We start from the raw sequence: 20,019 nt of genomic DNA, 5'->3' as shown, positions 1-20,019 counted from the left end.
ACAAAAAGTTCTACAAAACTGGCTTAACTGACAAAACTGATAATTGCAAGTCGTTCATTCTTTCTGTTTGTGTGTGCTCCAACATCTCCTGATTTGTTTGCTATGCTAATCAATGACGTACGTTCACAAATGACTTTGTAATTGACTTTGTAATTGGGAAGCCGTTTTCAATGAAAAAAGACATCGTTGACGACAAACACGAAAATGTCTGTTTTTTTCTGAATATTTTCACTTATCTGGCATTTTCTCCATTATTGTCGGAACGATTGAAATGAAATTCACAAATGATGTGCACAAGGATTTTTGTTATTCAACTCAGTTGAAAAAATCTCAAAATATGTTGTCCCGTGACGTCACCAACCGCTTACATGTACGTTATAAGGTGACAGCACTGTGACCGAACCATGTCCAGTTGAAATTTGAAAATCGGGTTTTCCTTTTTCTCATTGATTTATCATTATTCTCTCCAAATTTTGATGCAAAACATGCCTATTTCACAAAGCTATGGGGGTGGAAGGAAATATTTCTAATTTCACGAATATTCAACCTGCTAAGATCTTGGTCAAATTTGCGTTCTTGTCAGGGATCCAGGCTACTGAACACGTGCAGGGAATTCTATTTCTAACATCTTCTGGCACTCGTGGCATCTTTTCAGGTGAAGACAGGTGAGAACAGATTAACACAGATGAAAACAGTCTTTCAGATCTCGGAAAATACGAAGAGTGGATGACGACAAAACTTTCCGTGATGTAATTATTTTATGACGTCATGTTAGGGTTTGTGTTACCGCGACACAAGAGCGGTTCCCGGACTGTCAAAATATGGCTTCAAAAGGCAGATTTGCATCAAGGCACACCGGCTTTCATTTCCCTACAGTTTCTCTCTTTCTGAATATATCGCTTTTATTTTTTCTACACATTATGCCACTGCTATCTGCTATAATTCCAGTCTGTGTCCTACTTCAAGGTTCTTCTGCTGTTTACACAATGCTTCCATATGTGTGTACAACTTGTAACGGTTTCTGTGGAGTTGAGACTTACATTTAAAAAAAACAAACTGTATCCACAGGTTGAGCCTTGAGTTTTGCACATGTCCTTAAAGTTGTGTATAATTCTGCATTGAAATGAGGAAGAAAATGAGATACAAGTGAAAATATTTCAGAAAAAACAGGAATTTTCGTGTTTGTCGTCAACGATGTCTTTTTTCATTGAAAACGGCTTCCCAATTACAAAGTCAATTACAAAGTCATTTGTGAACGTACGTCATTGATTAGCATAGCAAACAAATCAGGAGATGTTGGAGCACACACAAACAGAAAGAATGAACGACTTGCAATTATCAGTTTTGTCAGTTAAGCCAGTTTTGTAGAACTTTTTGTTATCCAATTGTGTGACTTCTGTTTTTGGGGAGTGCGTGTTCAAACAGTCATAACTTTGTTAAATCTTATCCGATCTCATTTCTGTTTTCAACAGAACGCACAGGATGCATTGAGCTTTGCTGACATGTATTTACTTTTTGTATCGCTCCATTGTTTGCAGAGAACTTTACAATTTAAAGTATGTCCAAAGATTTTTGGCTGTCAGTGTAGAAGGTCGACCTGCTGTTGATTTCTTCTTTTTCTTCTTGTCGTTCGTCAGATGGACAGCCAGAGCTGCCAACTGCTATGCTTTTAGTGTAGCATGCTATCTTTTAAGAGCAATTGCTACGCAAAGCAAAAGATTGCTACGCTTAAACAAATAATCACAAGTAATGAGTATGCAACATGTCGCTCTTTTTTTTTGAGTCCTGTTACTCATTTCTGCTTCCCACTCCGTGTAGCAGTCACAAAATGGGTCATAAAACATCGTCTACACTGAAAAGTGGCGCTGCAGATACTCTAATGGGCATTTTAAGTTCCTACTTTCTCATCAAACTTTATCAAAAATTTCTATTCTTGTGCAAGATGGCATAAATACGGATGTGGGAATAAAAATGTTAAAAATGCTACACTCAAACACCATTTGCTATGCTGAAAATTCCCCCCAAAATGTAAATTGCTACACTTGAGGCTCCACAAGGGTTGGCAGGTCTGGACAGCAATTGATTTCAAATTGAATACGTTTAATGTGCAGGGAGACTCAGAGCATCTTTTCCAACACACCTGTGAATAGTACCATTCCCCTGAGTGATTGTCGCTGCCCGCACACTCACACCACTCTGAAGCAAGACGACGCGTACACATGCACAGATGGAAACGGCTCTGAGACCAAACGCCTCAGTGCCGAGTTCTACACGCCACAAACTCTGGTGGACGGAAACACAAGCAATTTCTGGGCTGGGCCTGGTAACGGTGATTTCAATCTGACAGTGGACCTGCAGCAGGAGTACCAGGTAATTTCTTTTTCATTTCATTTACTCTATTAGTGTTATCCCAATGCTGGGAAATTCAGGTCCTCCCAGTGGAAAGCTAGCAGCAACAAGAGTCGCGCTACCCGGGTGTGTGCGTGTTTAGGTGTAATCAGCCACCTGCACTTATCACAGAATGACCGAGGTCTTTTACGTGCCACTTTGGTAACACGAGGGTGGGACATGGATACCGTCTCTGAGTCTGAACCCGTGACCTTAGAATCACAAGTCCAGTGCTGTACCAATTGAGCTACCCGGCCCCCATGATATAAATTGATACAGTAGAACCCCCTGTTTACGACTTTGGAAAAACCTTGAAAATTAGGTCGTAAAAAGGGGGGGTCTTAAAAGGGGGGTTTGAGTTTTTGGCCAGTCGGTCATGAATTTGGTTGCAGTGTATGTACTGTCATGTTTACACACAAACACACAGTTGCAGTTTACTGTCATATCAAAACACACACACACACACACACACACACACACACACACAAACACATTACAGCAGAACAACTTGAACTCAAATTTCAAAGAAAATAATACTCATGGCGTAATGCTCGCTCCCCGCTGAGTGAAGCACATTTGACATTGTGGCGCAACCAGTAAAATCCGAATGTCCTAACTCGATAGAAAGCATAACGACTTTTCTCCCGAATCATCTTTCCGCTCATATGAATGATTCGTCGCCTTGCATCGCTAAACTTGACCACGATCGTTGAGGTCTTCGTACAGGCTCCTCTCTTGGCGTACTTTCGCTTCGCTATCCTTCTCACCATCTAGATAACACTGAGTCATTATCCTTGACGACACACAGGATTTTCGTATTCCCGACTCCCAAGGAAGTCGCCGCGGATTGCCACTTCGCTCGATTAGCGATTACTTTATTAGCTCTCTACTCAAGAGTCGGCGCTTTTCTTTTTCTTTCGCGAATCTTCGTTTGTCAACAAGACAGTCGTCGTGACAAGATAGCGTGCAGAAAAAAACGGATGTATCAGGATCTCGCGCGCGCGAGATTTCGTTTTTATTTCTTCTCGCGATAGTTGGAGGAGCGAGAGCCGCCATGTTGTGTTTTCGTCTGCTCGAAATATGCGCAAAAGTTGTACATCATCCCAAAAAGCTTGGTCGCAAGTCGCGTTTTGGGTCATTATCCTTGACGATACACAGGATTTGCGTCTTCCCGACTCCTAAGGAAGTCGCCGCGGATTCTATCGTGCGCGAGATTTTTTTTTTCCGTCGACTACAAATGCGCGAAAGTCGTAATTCATCCCCAAAAGCTCGGTCGTAAGTCGCGTTTTGGGGTGAGTCGTTCACTGGGGGTTCATTATATAGTAGACTGTATCCGTGGTATCAAAATCGGTCGTAAAAAGGGGGTGGTCGTAAACAGGGGGGTCGCTAAGGGGGAGTTCAACTGTAATGATTATATCAATAATAATAATGAAACGCTCTTCTACAGGGCTATTCACCGCCAGACAGCCGTCTCATGGGTATGAACGATTTAGACCACATTCCATCTTCTTTTGTCCCCGACTTTGCAAGCCTGGACCACACACAGAACCCCTAAGCCCCCACTGCATGACCCACACTTTCAAGTCGAAATACTCAGATCCACCAAACTCATTCCCCTCTTCACAATAACATCTCTAAGGAGTTCTCTTATATGGTCGCAGAGTGTGTGTACTGTAAAAGAAACACTGTGTATGCAAGTTTAGGGTGAGCCTTTGTGTGACAGGACGATGTATACAAAACGTCGGACTGGAGTGGCAGATCTTAAGAAAACTAATGGTGACAAAACTTCTTCAGACAAAGAAAAGGCGGACGTGCTGAATGAGTTCTTTCAGAGTGTATTTACCCAAGAAGCAACAGACAATATTCCACCTCCCCCCCCACTATGTCTTTGGTAGTGAAGTCCACAACTTTGAGATCACAGTAGCAAAGGTCAAGAAACTGCTCTCTGGTTTGAAGACAGATAAGGCACAAGGCCCGGATGGTATCAACCCATGTGTCTTGGCTAAAACAGCTGAGTCTTTAGCATATCCGGTTGCAAGACTATTCAGACTGTCGTTGGAGAACAGTGAGATTCCAGAAGACTGGCGACAAGCTTATGTGACACCGATTTTCAAGAAAGGTAGTCGAACAGAGCCTAGTAACTATCGTCCGGTCAGCTTGACATGCATCTTATGCAAAGCTATGGAAACCCTTGTCAGAGAGGCAGTAAATGATCACCTGAGGTCAAACAATCTCATCTGTGAGAATCAGCATGGGTTTGTGCAAGGGAGGTCATGTGTGACCCATCTTCTTGAGGCATTGGATGATTGGACAAAGATTCTAGATGAAGGAGGCAGTGTTGACATAGTTTACATGGACTTCATGAAGGCATTCGACACTGTTCCACATGCAAGACTGATCGCGAAGGTTGAAGCGCATGGAATTCATGGTAACGTCCTTAACTGGATACGCAACTTTCTAGCGGACAGGCATCAGCAAGTGATTGTGAACGGTACACACTCAGACAAAGCGCCAGTCACCAGTGGAATCCCCCAGGGAAGTGTATTGGGCCCTCTGCTCTTCACCCTGTACATAAACGACTTGCCTAGCCAAGTCACCAGCTCTGTGAAGTTGTTTGCTGACGACACCAAGCTATATACACGTACTGACGTGCCCTCAGGACCTGTTGTCATGCAGGAAGATCTGGACAAGCTACAAGAGTGGTCTGACAACTGGCTCCTCAAGTTCCACCCAAAGAAGTGTAGTGTCCTTAAGCTAGGCAAACAACACACAGAGACCAGCTATCACATGAAAGGGAGATCCGAAAGTGGTGAGGAGGTTAGCATCACTCTAGAAGAAAGCGAAACGGAGAAAGACCTTGGTGTACTTGTAGACAATCGCCTGAGTTTCAAGGGACATGTTGCACAAGCAACTGCGAAGGCAAACAAAACCTTAGGCATCATCAGGAGATCGTTTGAGCATCTGGATAGGGAGGTGTTTGTACAACTCTACAAGAGTCTTGTCAGGCCAATCCTTGAATATGGCATTCAGTATGGCAACCACAGCAGAAACTGCTGTGCAAGGAAATAGAGGACGTACAGAGAAGGGCTACCAAACTGATATCGGCTCTCAGTGAGAAAACTTACCCAGAACGACTTGCTGTACTCAAACTACCGAGTCTCGAACACAGGCGTCTCCGAGGTGACATGATCGACCTCTACAAGTATATGCATGGGATCTACGACACAGGCAACCCGAATTTCCAGCTGGCCGAAACCAAAGACACTAGGGGAAACAGCCTCAAGTTGTACAAACCATTTTGTAGGCTGAACGTTCGGAGCTGCTTCTTCGCAGAAAGGGTGATTCCTCACTGGAACAGTCTGCCAGAAACAGTTGTGACAGCACCATCAGTGAACAGTTTCAAAGGAAGGCTGGACAATTTCTGGGCAGACAGACCAGAGAAATTCTCGCCAACGTGCTACTAATAACCGCCCGCGCATGCCACCAACAAAAGTGTTATTGGAGTACTATTCGACAGGATCGATGAACAGGCCTAAGGCCTTAAACATCGCAAGTTCAAGTTCAAGTTCAAGTTCAAGTTTATGCTCTTGCAAACCTTTTGAGTTGACTTATTACATTTTTCTGGGGTAATAGCCCAAACCCACTCCTTTTTGACTGCATGGCTTTGCCTTCAAACATAATTAGAGTACTTTATTTTGGCACCCTGTTACATAATGAAAAATTGTGGTGGTGAAAATTGACTGTGTGCTCTTCTTCTCTGTTTGGACAGCTGGAAAAAGTTGAAGTTATGTTCCAATCTGAGGTACCAGCTAACACTAGAATTAGTGTGGGGTTGCCGAATCAGCCTTACCAGTGGACCTGTAGTAGCAGTACCAAGAATTGCTCATTTTCCAAGTAAGTGCATGCTAGTTCCCTAGCAAATATGTCATTGTCACCGCTTGTTCAGTTAAGCAGACTTATTTTAGTACACTGACACGTAGAAGTGATGCAATCTGTGAGCTGATTATGAGTGACCAGTCATTGGTCTAATTGCAAATCTTATCTTTTAATTATTTCATTTCATTTCTTTCCCTCTCCCAACGCTGAAAAATTCGGGTCGCTTCCTCCCAGTGGAAAGCTAGCAGCAACAAGAGTCGCGCTACCCAGGTGTGTGCGTGTTTAGGTGTAACCAGACACCTGCATTTTTGGCAGAATGACCCAGGTTTTTTACATGCCACTGTGGTGACACGGGGGTGGGACATGGGTACTGTCTCTGAGATTTGTGTCCGTCCCTGCCTAGGCTTGAACCTAGGATCACAAGTCCAGTGCTCTGCGCTACACAGCCCCTGGCGCTAAAGGAGGGTGTGACCTGCAGCAATTGACCCCTGTTTGTCCTTCCCCGCATTAAGTCTACCGTGTTTCACGCCAGTATCTAGTTATGTGCTGCTCATGCAAGAAGGGGAAATGTACAAGACCTTTTGACCTCAGTGTCTGCTAATTCTTAATTTACCTGTCGTTTCAATACTCTAGTTGACTAATACATACATCATTCTTTTTTCTTCTTTTTTTTCTGTCTGAAAAGCTTGTGAAGTGCACAAAAGTATATCAGAATAAATGGGGAATTATGTTCCGTAACTTGTGTGGGGAGAGGTGTTGTGATATACATGTATGTCATTCATATGATTTTTAGGGTGTTGCCTCAGAATCTGAGCCCAGAGACATTTGCTGAGTACGTGGTGCAAGTGTTTGATCTCACCTTTGTGCAACCTGGAAGCAACATTGTGCTGTCAAGCGTGGTGGTCACTGGAAGGTAACGGCAGTGTGTGTGTATGTATGTGTGTGTGAGTTAGCGTGTGTATGTATGTGGGTGTGTGTGAGTTAGTGTGCGTATGTATGTGGGTGTGTGTGTGTGTGAGTTAGTGTGCGTATGTATGTGGGTGTGTGTGTGTGTGAGTTAGTGTGTGTATGTATGTGTGTGTGTGTGTGTGAGTTAGTGTGTGTATGTATGTGGGTGTGTGTGTGTGTGAGTTAGTGTGTGTATGTATGTGGGTGTGTGTGTGTGTGAGTTAGTGTGCATATGTATGTGTACATATGTATGTGTGTGTTTTGGGATGGGATGAGTTTTTAGTTCAACACAGGAAGTGCAAGTTTGACAAGATTGTAGTATACTGCGGCGGGTTTCTTTTTGACTACACTGCACAATATACTTTGCAGGTACTTGGCTAAAGTCTTATGCTCGTCTGAAAAGCAACATCACATTCCATATTTCTCATATCCTTCTCTCTCTCTCTTTCTCTCTCTATCTCTCTCTCTCTCTTTTCGGTCTCTCTCTTTGTCCCTCTCTCTCTCTAACAAACACACACACACACACACACACACACACACACACAAACACTCAATCACTCACTCACTCGCACACCTTTAAGCGAAAGCACAAGCAAGATTATGAACGGTATGTTTTTCAGGTGTAACTGCAATGGCAATGCAAAGACCTGTAACACATCGGCTTCACGCTACGTGTGTGCATGCGACATTGCCACCTACACGACAGGAGACAGGTGTGAGAGCTGCCTCTCTAACCGCTACCGCAACACTTCCCAGTTTGACTGTCAGAATTCCTGCGACTGTGACGAGGCAGGAACACATGCAGGAGCAGTGTGTAACAAGACTGATGGACAGTGCACCTGTAAAAGCAATGTGACAGGTGAATGAGCTTGCTTGTTGTAATGAAACAGGTTGAGTCTGTAACAGTAAGGGTAAACAACCTCCCCCCCCCCCCCCCCTTACCCCTCAAAAAAAACAAAACGAACAACATTTCTTGCATTTTGACTTACCTGAGTAATTCAAAAGTATTAGGATTCATATGTGTCCGTCTGTATGTCCAGCCAGCATTGATTAAAGATATGTCACCTCAGTTTTGTGTGACTCAATGTCCTGGGCAGTTATTTTCACAAACACCTGTCTTCTTTTTTCCCTAACTACATACAGGTCGGACTTGCAGTGAATGCAAAGATGGGTTTTACAAGCTTGATAAAACACAGTCTTTTGGGTGCCTCGCATGTCAGTGCAGCCCTATTGGAAGCATCAACAACACATGTGATAAAATCAGTGGCCAGTGTCCCTGTGCAGATGGTCTTGATGCCAGCCAAAACTGTGTAAGCTGCTAATTGTTGTGCAAGTCTGTATGAAATGCATTGCTATTTTAGTGTGTTTTTTCTCAATTTTGTGAAGTATTATCTAAATTTTATCCTTTTTTTTTATTACCTCAAAATCCAAATGAGTTGTATTACTAGAGAGGGAGAGAGAGAGAGAGTGTGTGTGTGTGTGTGTGGTGTGTATCTGAAAATTGTCCAGCCAGACGTTTTGCCGAGCTAAACAAATAGTATTTGGAGGAAACGCAGAAAAGAGAACGGACACGGACTGGTATAGAGAAGAACAGTATCATAGAAGCTGACAATATGATAGTTAAAACAGTTGGTCAGTACATACTGTGACAATTGCTGTGCAGACTCCGCATGTAGAGAGTGTGTCTCCTTTGATCGGACCGGTCAGAGGAGGGACTGTGGTCACCATCAAGGGTCAGTTGCTGGGCAACGATTCTCAAGAACTGTTTGTCCTTTTGGACAACCTCACACAGCAAATCTTGTCACAGTGAGTTAGTTACATAGCCTTGCAAAATTCCGCAACAAGCTTGTTATATACTGTGTGTGTGTCAGTGTGCGGTGTTGGTGGTGGTTTTGTCGTTCTTTGTTTTATGCATGGTATTATTATAGTTCTATCAAATGTTCTGGAAGTGATACTTTTTGTTGGGAATCTTTCGTAAAAATTGTTGCAACTGGGATTCTATATTGAATTTGTAGATAACTAACTCTTCAGTTGAAATAAGTTCAATTTTGTCATATCTCAAAATATTTATGATTTAACACTTCAGCTGTTTTTTTAAACATGCTGAGATGCAGCATTTGACACATCTATTTGTTTTGACCTTGATAATCATGTTCTTTTTTCTTTCACACAGTGACATGTCAACCATTATCTTCAACGTCTCAAATCCATCAATCAATCCTGAAGCGGTCCCCCTGAAAATAAGCTGGACACAAGAGCAGTCCCCCATAAGCGCTGCCACTTTTACCTTTAAACCAGATCCTGTGCTCAGTACAAACCAGCTCCCCACCGTGGCCATGTATACCAGGTTGGTTTGTGATACAGTGGGACCCGTCTTTTACACCCCCACATTTAAGACCTCTTAATGGACCTTGCTTTTTCACATTTTCGCTACATCTAAATCTACCTCCATTTTATGACTACCTCCATTTTATGACTACCTCCATTTTATGACTACCTCCATTTTATGACTACCTCCTTTTTATGACTACCTAGCTCCTTTTTATGACTACCTAGCTCCTTTTTATGACTACCTCCTTTTTATGACTACCTCCATTTTATGACTACCTCCTTTTTATGACTACCTAGCTCCTTTTTATGACTACCTAGCTCCTTTTTATGACTACCTCCTTTTTATGACTACCTCCATTCCATTTTATGACTACCTCCATTTTATGACTACCTCCTTTTTATGACTACCTCCATTTTATGACTACCTCCATTTTATGACTACCTCCATTTTATGACTACCTCCTTTTTATGACTACCTAGCTCCTTTTTATGACTACCTAGCTCCTTTTTATGACTACCTCCTTTTTATGACTACCTCCATTTTATGACTACCTCCTTTTTATGACTACCTCCATTCCATTTTATGACTACCTCCATTTTATGACTACCTCCTTTTTATGACTACCTCCTTTTTATGACTACCTCCTTTTTATGACTACCTCCTTTTTATGACTACCTCCTTTTTATGACTACCTCCATTTTATAACTACCTCCATTTTATGACTACCTCCATTCCATTTTATGACTACCTCCATTTTATGACTACCTCCTTTTTATGACTACCTCCATTTTATGACTACCTCCTTTTAAAGACCTGATTTTCTCAGACTTTTGAAGGTTTTAAAAAGCCGGGTTCCATTTTACTGTGGATATCCCTTATTGAATCCCCCATTTTAACACGCTACCCACTTTACTGTGGATATCCCTTATTGAATCCCCCATTTTAACACGCTACCCACTTTACTGTGGATATCCCTTATTGAATCCCCCATTTTAACACGCTACCCACTTTACTGTGGATATCCCTTATAGAATCCCCCATTTTAACACGCTACCCACTTTACTGTGGATATCCCTTATTGAATCCCCCATTTTAACACGCTACCCACTTTACTGTGGATATCCCTTATAGAATCCCCCATTTTAACACGCTACCCACTTTACTGTGGATATCCCTTATAGAATCCCCCATTTTAACACGCTACCCACTTTACTGTGGATATCCCTTATTGAATCCCCCATTTTAACACGCTACCCACTTTATGACCTGTCCGTGCCTTCACTGATTTTCTGTTCTTCACCTTGGTAAATTTACCCTTGCTTTAAGATTCCCTTTTTTTATACCTTGTTTACTCAGATTTGTTGTGGTCTCAAAAGGGGAGTTGTACTGTAGATCCATTCACTTGGAAGTGCATTGTTAGACTAGAGCTCTTTGATGTGAAATTCAGTTGTTTGTTTATAAGCCTCAGCAAGATTTGCTTCTGCTTAGCATTGATTTTGACAATTATTGTTATTCACCTCATTATTTTTCATCGAGTGTCAGAGATTAATTATCTGTGTTGTTTGTAAAAAGTTTCTGAAAGCTCTGTGCACGTGTGTGTGTGTGTGTGTGTGTGTGTGTGTGTGTGTGTGTGTGTGTGTGTGTGTGTGTGTGTGTGTGTGTGTGGTGTGTGTGTGTGTGTGTGTGTTCTATCACTTTTGAGACTGACCAATGTTAAGCACATGTGTTTTGATCTGCTTCAGTGGTGGATGTGGTGTCCTGTTCAAAGGAAGAAACTTTGGAAGTGTGGCGTTTCCCAAGATGGAAGTGAAAGACCGTTTAACTGGAAACACAACTTATGGCGTAAGTCTTACTCGTATCAATAGTTGTAGGCAGGGCAGTCAGTAAATTGGGAAACAAACCTTCTCAGGTAATATTTCTTCTAATCGTAGAAACACAAGGGTTTTTTTTAATCTTTTTTCTTACTGGTGTCTTACTTTCTGATTATCTGTTGTATAATGCTGCTTGTTTTGGATAAAACAGTGGTAGGGTCTGTCTGCTGTTGTATAATGCTGCTTGTTTTGGATAAAACAGTGGTAGGGTCTGTCTGCTGTTGTATAATGCTGCTTGTTTTGAATAAAACAGTGGTAGGGTCTGTCTGCTGTTGTATAATGCTGCTTGTTTTGAATAAAACAGTGGTAGGGTCTGTCTGCTGTTGTATAATGCTGCTTGTTTTGGATAAAAGAGTGGTAGGGTCTGTCTGCTGTTGTATAATGCTGCTTGTTTTGAATAAAACAGTGGTAGGGTCTGTCTGCTGTTGTATAATGCTGCTTGTTTTGAATAAAACAGTGGTAGGGTCTGTCTGCTGTTGTATAATGCTGCTTGTTTTGGATAAAACAGTGGTAGGGTCTGTCTGCTGTTGTATAATGCTGCTTGTTTTGGATAAAACAGTGGTAGGGTCTGTCTGCTGTTGTCGCCTGGTATGCTCTTGCAAACCTGTGTGTTCAGCTGGCAATTTTTATAGTACGTACGTGCTATTTATTTAGATGAACTCCTGTTTGACTGGTTTGGCCTCCAAAGATAATTTGCACTTGGTTACACTTTCAACCTTGTTCATCATAAACTTTGAGTGCAATACCAATGATGTGATGGATTGTACTTTCAGAAATGTATGCACCAGAACCAAGACTTGCGATGCATAGGTCCTTATCTCACCAGCATGCCTATCCCTCGGGACAACTTTTCCTTTGGCCTTCACCTTGATGGGGTCAAATACCTCGACCTTGGCCCTGTGCAAGTGACAGAGGACCCACAACTCAATGACCTGGGCAGTTACGACTTGCAGTATCCATTTGAAAAAAATGTCATCATTTCGGTGAGCATATGAATACTACTTCTTTGATTGTTTACTGTTTGTGATTTTTCTGAACAAATTTATTTTGTAAATGTGATGCATTACAAGCTCCAAGGTAAAACTATTGCAATTGCAGCGTTATTATTATACCCTTTCTTGCACATCAGCAAGGAATAACTTCACAAACACATTGACACAAACATACACGGACATAAAAACTCGCATGCACATATGCACGCTGAGAAATAGCTCAGTCGTTAGCGGCATTGGTTTTGAAACCAGATGTCGCTTTTGCCGTGGGTTCGATCCCAATGTTCGGCAAGGGATTTATTTCTAAGAGTCAACTTTTTTAAGACTCCCCTCAGTGTCTGAACACCCCTGTGTGCATGCGTGCACAATAAAGATCCCAAGATCTGAGCGAAAGTCTCAGGCCGTGGAAATCACGAATACACGCATGCAGGGGGGGAAATTGGGTAGGGCGATTCTGTCGCTGCACGCTATCCCCAGGTATAGCATTTCCTGGAGGGAATTCCCCAAGAACAATAAGATATACCAAATACCAAATATACACACACATAAGGAACTGCCAGTGGATTAACATTATTTTCATCACATTCTTTGAGTCTGGAACTTTAGTTCATGTGAAGTTCAACCAATTCGTTAGTCATCACTTCACTTTCCAGGGGTCAAGGTTGGCGAGTGGGGGCTGTCAGCAAGCGGAGATCAGCATTCTGATTAACGGTGTGCTTAACTGTGACATCGTGAAGCTGACAGACAGTGAAATAGAATGTAAACCACCCAGGAACCTTCAAGGCACCAAAGGCAGTGTGATCCAGGTAAACCTTGATGTTGTATTTCTCTGAAGAAATCAGAACCAGATAGACTGCTAATGTTCCAAATCTAGAATAAAAAACCCAAGAAAGGTTACATTTTTGGAACATTTGATTTAAAACAAAACAAAAATTTCACAAGAACCTTGACCTGATGACCTTTAAAGTGATCAGACAAGAGAAAAAATAAACTTTGAAGACTATTCTAAGTGACAGCATCATGTCTTTACTTGGTTTCTGTTGCGTCTCTTGTTTGTCCATTTTAAAAGATGTTAGGTTGAGGTTCTTGTGAATGGTTTGTTTTGTCCTGAACTAAATATTGCAAAAATGTAACCTTCCTTGTTTTTTTATTATTGTTCTTTTAAATTTTGGAGTAACTTGTATAGATAGAATTTTTTTTTAAAAACCCAGATACAGATGCAAGAAATAAATCAATAATTCGGTTAATCTGAGGCATACTCACTGAAATATTTGGTAGAAATTAAGGCACAAACAAGTACCGAAATAATTCTACAACTTCAGTGCATGTAAAAGATCTTTGTATTACCGGCCCCCGTAGCGCAGTGGTTAGCGCATCGGGCTGCGGGCCGGGAGGTCGTGGGTTCAAATCCCATCAGGGTCATGTGGGTTTTTCGGGCTACGGTCGGCTCCTACCCAGAGTGGAAGTGCTATGGTTCCTATGGGAAGGCTGGGATCACACAGCCGAGTGTCATTCACTTAACGAATGCGACTTTGAGGGTGCTCAGGTTCTGTATACCTGACCAACACCGCAGGTGCGGCAGTTCTAGGGCCTGGTTGACGCCAGGATATATTATGACAGTAAGCGTAGAGTGCTGCCCTGTCACGTAGTCTCAAACCAAATTGGAAATCCAAAGCATCATTATAATCATCCTCATCTCATTAATCATCAAAATATAAATTGTCCTTGCTCTTGTGGCCCTTCATGCCCGGAGCTCTCATGGTGACCTTGGTCTCAGTGTTCCTGTTCCTTCCTTCCCTGAATAATACTTCTGCTGTCAGTCTTCAACGTGTGACGTTCTGGGGGGTCGACGGAGGGATGTGATGGCGGTTTGCTCTCTGGAGGGGACGCTCACTCAGTCTGGCTCCGCGACTTAAAGTCAATGTCGTTTGTAGGGGGCATAGTAGGTAGTGGGCTGCGTCCGATAGCTCGGGACAGACCCACTACTGAACACCGTCGAAGTGACTCAGCAGAAGTGCAGTGTCATCTTCCGAGGGTAGCCTACCGCAGCGACCCGACATCCCCCCCTGAGCGTCTGTAAAATCGACAAGTCTGGCAGCGGAACGAAATTCAGAGGTGGTTGGAGCAGCAAGTGCAGGGACGGGGCGGTGTGAGAGCACAACGGGACAAGGGAACAAGTGTAAAGACGGGAAAAAAAAAAAAGAAAGATCTTTGTATTGATTGGGGGGAGGGTGGGCTTGTTTGTGCCGTAGCATACCGTTTCTTACGCTTATACTGGTTTCTTCATTGTTGATGGTTGATGTTGAAACAAGTTACAAATACAATCCTCTGAACTCCAAGATCCTTTGAGACCATGGACAAATTCTGACAGCTGACGATGTAACTTGAAATACACTTTTCGTGTTTTGGGGATAAGCCATCAATTCATACTTGTTGTTGTGAATCATCTCATGGTCACACTTTGTTTGTTTAATCAAGCAGTTTTATACGATTACTCTTATGCGACAAGTGATTTCTCGTTTCATCAGGTGACAATTGGGAGCAGTTTTTCTCGTGAGGTGGGCAAGCTCAATTACTTGGATTTCTGGGAAACCTCCTATTTCATCGGCATTATGTGTGGGATCGGTGCGCTCATCCTCCTTGTCATTGTTATCATTATATTCTGCCGTTGTCGACGACGGAGAAGCATGAACACATCCACTCGACAGTCACAAATAGGTCTGACGGAAAAGTCACCCAACGGCAGCCCTGCTCCTCAGAATCAGTACTCCGAACGTAAGAAAAACGGACACATTTCTTTGTACATTTAGAAGCCTCAGAGTTCATTCTTGTGAACGGTACATTTTGTGGGATAGGGAAGGGTGTTGGTTGTGATTAAGAAAATTTCAGAAGTAGACGAACTCCGGCAATAACTCTGTCTGGTTTGTATGAGTTGTGAAAGAGGGAATTACCCTTGCTTTTAGTGAGTCAAGCTATCCACACATGCTCCTGTGCATGTGTTTTAGACACAGCCCCACGCTAGTGACTTTCACTATAATGTCACGTGGGAAAATGTAAACTTGGGTAAAAAATATTAGAACTATTAGTTTGTTCTTTTTTTATGCTAGATCTTTCAAACATACCGTGCTTACAGAGATCCAGGGTCGACCTCTAAACATAAGTCTGGACGATCCTGGTCAAATGTTAAGGTCGCAATAGCGTGGGTGTGGGTCAATCAGAATGAAATTATCATTGCCTTGAACGTTTGTGTCTGATTTATATTACGTATGACGAAGGTGAGTCCGATGAGCATTTTCTCTGCTTGTTTTTAATGCTGCTGATGTTTTACTTTGCAGTTCCAGTGGCTGGCATAGCAGTAGTCAACAACGGGTTCCAAGACACCATTCAGGCAGAAACAGTCATAAGGGAGCCCAAAGAGATCCTACCACCGACGGCCAAAGAATTTGACCTGATGACTGAGTTTTTGAACCGTGTGGAGCCCAGTCTGTGGGAGTCCATCAAGATAGCTGTGGTCAGTGCCAATGACCTCACGCTCGGCCGCTTGTGCACTAACAGAGGTGAGCAACAGTGATGGGGGAGGGAGGGGGGGGTGCATTGTTGCAGAGAGAGCTTTATAAAAAGAGAGAGCGTTGGAGAAAGAGCAGGGGTGGTGTGCACGAGAAAGAAAAATGTCCAACTGGGTGGGATACAAGCACTGGGTCAGATTTTTTTAAATCTCAAACAGATCTCAATTTCAACCAATCCCACCATGCGCTTAATTTGTTTTCATCAAGTCAGGCACTTTCTTGTGCACAGGAACCCAGATGGAGAGCGAGTGAGTAGATTAAAGTGTTGAAATGAATGTACAACAAGTCTCTAGGTTTGGAAGCTTTATTCTGCATTCTTGTGAAGCGAACATTTTGGGATGGGGGTGGTTGTTATTAAAAAAATGTCAAGAAGTAGAAATTTGACATAAGTCCAATAAAATGTATTCCCAGAGAAGCAGGATGAGGGCTGTATATATTTTATTTGGTACGCATTCAAGCGTTTTTGTTTTGTTTGTCACAAACTCAAACTTGATGTGTTTGTGCGTGAATGTTGTTTATAGGTGTCTTTATTACCATTTGATGAGTGTTGAAGTCAGTGTGAGGTCAAAGGGTCTTTTTCATTCAAGGCTTTACATCTTTTTTTTTGTTTTCATTGATAAAACCTGCATTGATAGTTAGATGCGTCAGCGTATGCCAACATTGTTCCATGTGTATGTGCAGGAAACGTTGCTCGCATCATTGACGGCCAGTTTGCTACAGAGCGAGCGGGACAGAAAACAGACAAAAAAGTTACCATCAAAACCCTCAAGGACCCTTTGCCAGGTAAGAGTGTGAAGTTTTTGTTTAGTTTTTTTAAAGAGAAATATTCCGACTGTTGTGGATGGCAGAAAACTGCTGTAGGATTCTTGGCCAGTGGCAACCGTTACCTGGTGTACTTGAATATTACCTGTATCTGTGTATATAGTGAGCCCACCCCCACCCCCTTTTTAAGACTCTCCTTTTCTTGGGTCTTTTTATATTTAGTCAAGTTTTGACTAAATATTTTAACATCGAGGGGGAATCGAAACGAGGGTCGTGGTGTATGTGCGTCTGTCTGTCTGTCTGTCTGTGTGTGTGTGTAGAGCGATTCAGACTAAACTACTGGACCGATCTTTATGAAATTTGACATGAGAGTTCCTGGGTATGAAATCCCCGAACGTTTTTTTCATTTTTTTGATAAATGTCTTTGATGACGTCATATCCGGCTTTTCGTGAAAGTTGAGGCGGCACTGTCACGCCCTCATTTTTCAACCAAATTGGTTGAAATTTTGGTCAAGTAATCTTCGACGAAGCCCGGGGTTCGGTATTGCATTTCAGCTTGGTGGCTTAAAAATTAATTAATGACTTTGGTCATTAAAAATCTGAAAATTGTAAAAAAAAATAAAAATTTATAAAACGATCCAAATTTACGTTTATCTTATTCTCCATCATTTGCTGATTCCAAAAACATATAAATATGTTATATTCGGATTAAAAACAAGCTCTGAAAATTAAATATATAAAAATTATTATCAAAATTAAATTGTCCAAATCAATTTAAAAACACTTTCATCTTATTCCTTGTCGGTTCCTGATTCCAAAAACATATAGATATGATATGTTTGGATTAAAAACACGCTCAGAAAGTTAAAACAAAGAGAGGTACAGAAAAGCGTGCTATCCTTCTTAGCGCAACTACTACCCCGCTCTTCTTGTCAATTTCACTGCCTTAGCCATGAGCGGTGGACTGACGATGCTACGAGTATACGGTCTTGCTGAAAAATGGCATTGCGTTCAGTTTCATTCTGTGAGTTCGACAGCTACTTGACTAAATATTGTATTTTCGCCTTACGCGACTTGTTTTTTGTTTGTACGAGTAAGACCTTTCTTTCACAAATTATTTAATACTCTCTCTAATTTTGTATTAAGACTGACTCCCTTTTAAGACCTGATTTTGTCTGATTTTGTGTGTGTTCACACTGTTGCTTGCTGATTTTGTGTGTGGTCACACTGTTGCTTGCTGATTTTGTGTGTGGTCACACTGTTGCTTGCTGATTTTGTGTGTGGTCACACTGTTGCTTGCTGATTTTGTGTGTGTTCAAACTGTTGCTTGCTGATTTTGTGTGTGGTCACACTGTTGCTTGCTGATTTTGTGTGTGGTCACACTGTTGCTTGCTGATTTTGTGTGTGGTCACACTGTTGCTTGCTGATTTTGTGTGTGGTCACACTGTTGCTTGCTGATTTTGTGTGTGGTCACACTGTTGCTTGCTGATGAGCATTATGATGTGTTTCCTATACTGAAATCTCATCTTCCACAGCTGAAGGAATGCTACCCATGTGGACGACTGCAGCACTACGAGAGTGTCTGCGCCTGCATCGCCATAGTGACGACAATGTTCTGAGCATCACGGGACTTGCCTTAGACAAGGAACGCTTTCACATGATCTACCCTTACATGCTGAACAGAACGCTCAAGGACCACATTGTGGATGCTAATAAGGTTAGAAATACATTGTTCTCTTAGTTTTCAGTTGGTAGGGGTACACGTTGTCAAATTTAAGTTTCTGAAGTGTTAAATTCCCTGTACAACATTTATACCAAGATAAAATTCTGAATTAATTGGCTATTAAAGCTTTTGAACTACCACAGAAAACTTGTGTTCAAAAGCATCAAGTCTTATGACGATAGGCCTTTGCTAGACTAATGCCTCATTCTGAAACTTAAGTTGACAGCGTCTGTGTCGTTACATGTTTGTAAATTGTCACATATGTGACCCACTCCCACAAAAGGATAACAAAGTATCATTTTTGACATTTCGACTTTTTGGTATCCCTTGAAAGTGAAGATAACCAGCTTTCAGATGGTCTTTACTACAAGTGTCTATTATTTAGCATTGATGAGATATAGCGATTTAAAGGTTGCTCAAACTCAAGCAGCCATTTTGAGAAAAGCAGGTGTGATGGTCACAGGAGTAAATTTGCAAAAAATCCCTAGCAACAGGTTTTAGTTTAACTTCTAAAGCTTAAAGTGACTGATAATGATTACATGTAAACTTTTCTTCAATATGCATCACAAAAAATGAAAATGAAATTTGTTTTAAGTAAAAAAAAGTGAAGAAAGAAACAATTATTTGGGGGTTAAAAGGGTGCTTATTTTGCGTCTGCAGTGCAATAAAACCTCATTTTTATTATATTTGCAAAGCGAATCTGAAATTGATATTTACAGAATAGATATAACACATTTGGTAGAGTGCAGAAATGCTAAAATCTCAAAATCCAAAATGTTGGCCATGGCTCAGGTTTATTGCTGTTATCTCTGTTCGGCCACAGCGACTTTGTTATCCTTTTGTTGGAGCGGGTCACATATTTGTGGCACAGAAATTTAGTCAACAAGTAAGTTATTAATGACCCCAATAGATAAGTTACAGACCAGTTGTGTAAGAAGAAGTTTGGCACAGAACTTGTTGATTATGACAAAGATATATTACCGATACAGACTCGTATAGTATCCACTGTACTTAACCCTTACCCTAATCCTAATCCTAACCCTAACCCTAACCCTAACCCTAATCTTAATCCTAACCCATGGTTCGTTTGGTCAAAGGGTCGCATTTTTTAAGTCCAAGATTGACGCATGCGCATTGACCGCAATGAGAAGGATTGTTCAGCAGAGGTTTCAGTTCGTGACACCGGCCTAAATGGCGGGGTAAAAATGGTCATTCACACCAACCGCTGTAAATATCTGTTCGACATTCTGAGTGAAGAATAATTGTCGTTCAATTGCATGTTCACTAGTTTTAAAAGACTAGTAACGGAGCCTGTTAGGCTCTGTGTGTCAACAAGGTATCATTGAAGTACCTTCTACTTATGATTACATTTTTAAGCCGTTTCACTTTCATTTTCACGGTTCGTTACGTTGTTCAATGTGATGAATGTATATGGGCATAGTAATCACCCTTAAAAAAGGAAAGCCCAAACCGTGATTGAAGGTGAATGTTGAAGTTCCTGTGAAGGAAGTCTTCTTAGACGGGAAAGGTCTAAATACACGTCTAGCTCCCCGTAGCAAGA

General features: G+C 41.8%; 1 protein-coding gene across 3 annotated transcripts in view; it reads left to right on the top strand.

The window, feature by feature from the left end:
• LOC138981586 (uncharacterized) overlaps positions 1–20,019 on the top strand; it is a 76,448-nt gene that overhangs the window by 51,601 nt on the left and 4,828 nt on the right. For all 3 annotated transcript variants that reach the window (XM_070354552.1, XM_070354551.1, XM_070354554.1), the window contains exons 7-20: positions 2,112–2,370; positions 6,158–6,282; positions 7,058–7,177; positions 7,833–8,071; positions 8,356–8,522; positions 8,876–9,018; positions 9,386–9,559; positions 11,287–11,386; positions 12,189–12,398; positions 13,061–13,213; positions 14,936–15,182; positions 15,743–15,964; positions 16,655–16,756; positions 18,271–18,452. In XM_070354552.1, coding sequence (XP_070210653.1) covers positions 2,112–2,370; positions 6,158–6,282; positions 7,058–7,177; positions 7,833–8,071; positions 8,356–8,522; positions 8,876–9,018; positions 9,386–9,559; positions 11,287–11,386; positions 12,189–12,398; positions 13,061–13,213; positions 14,936–15,182; positions 15,743–15,964; positions 16,655–16,756; positions 18,271–18,452 — 2,443 coding nt within the window. The remainder of the gene's footprint in view (positions 1–2,111; positions 2,371–6,157; positions 6,283–7,057; positions 7,178–7,832; positions 8,072–8,355; positions 8,523–8,875; positions 9,019–9,385; positions 9,560–11,286; positions 11,387–12,188; positions 12,399–13,060; positions 13,214–14,935; positions 15,183–15,742; positions 15,965–16,654; positions 16,757–18,270; positions 18,453–20,019) is intronic.

This window comes from Littorina saxatilis, linkage group LG12 (genome assembly GCF_037325665.1).
Source record: "Littorina saxatilis isolate snail1 linkage group LG12, US_GU_Lsax_2.0, whole genome shotgun sequence".
Lineage (NCBI taxonomy): Eukaryota > Metazoa > Mollusca > Gastropoda > Littorinimorpha > Littorinidae > Littorina > Littorina saxatilis.
This window is presented reverse-complemented; position numbering and strand designations above follow the sequence as displayed.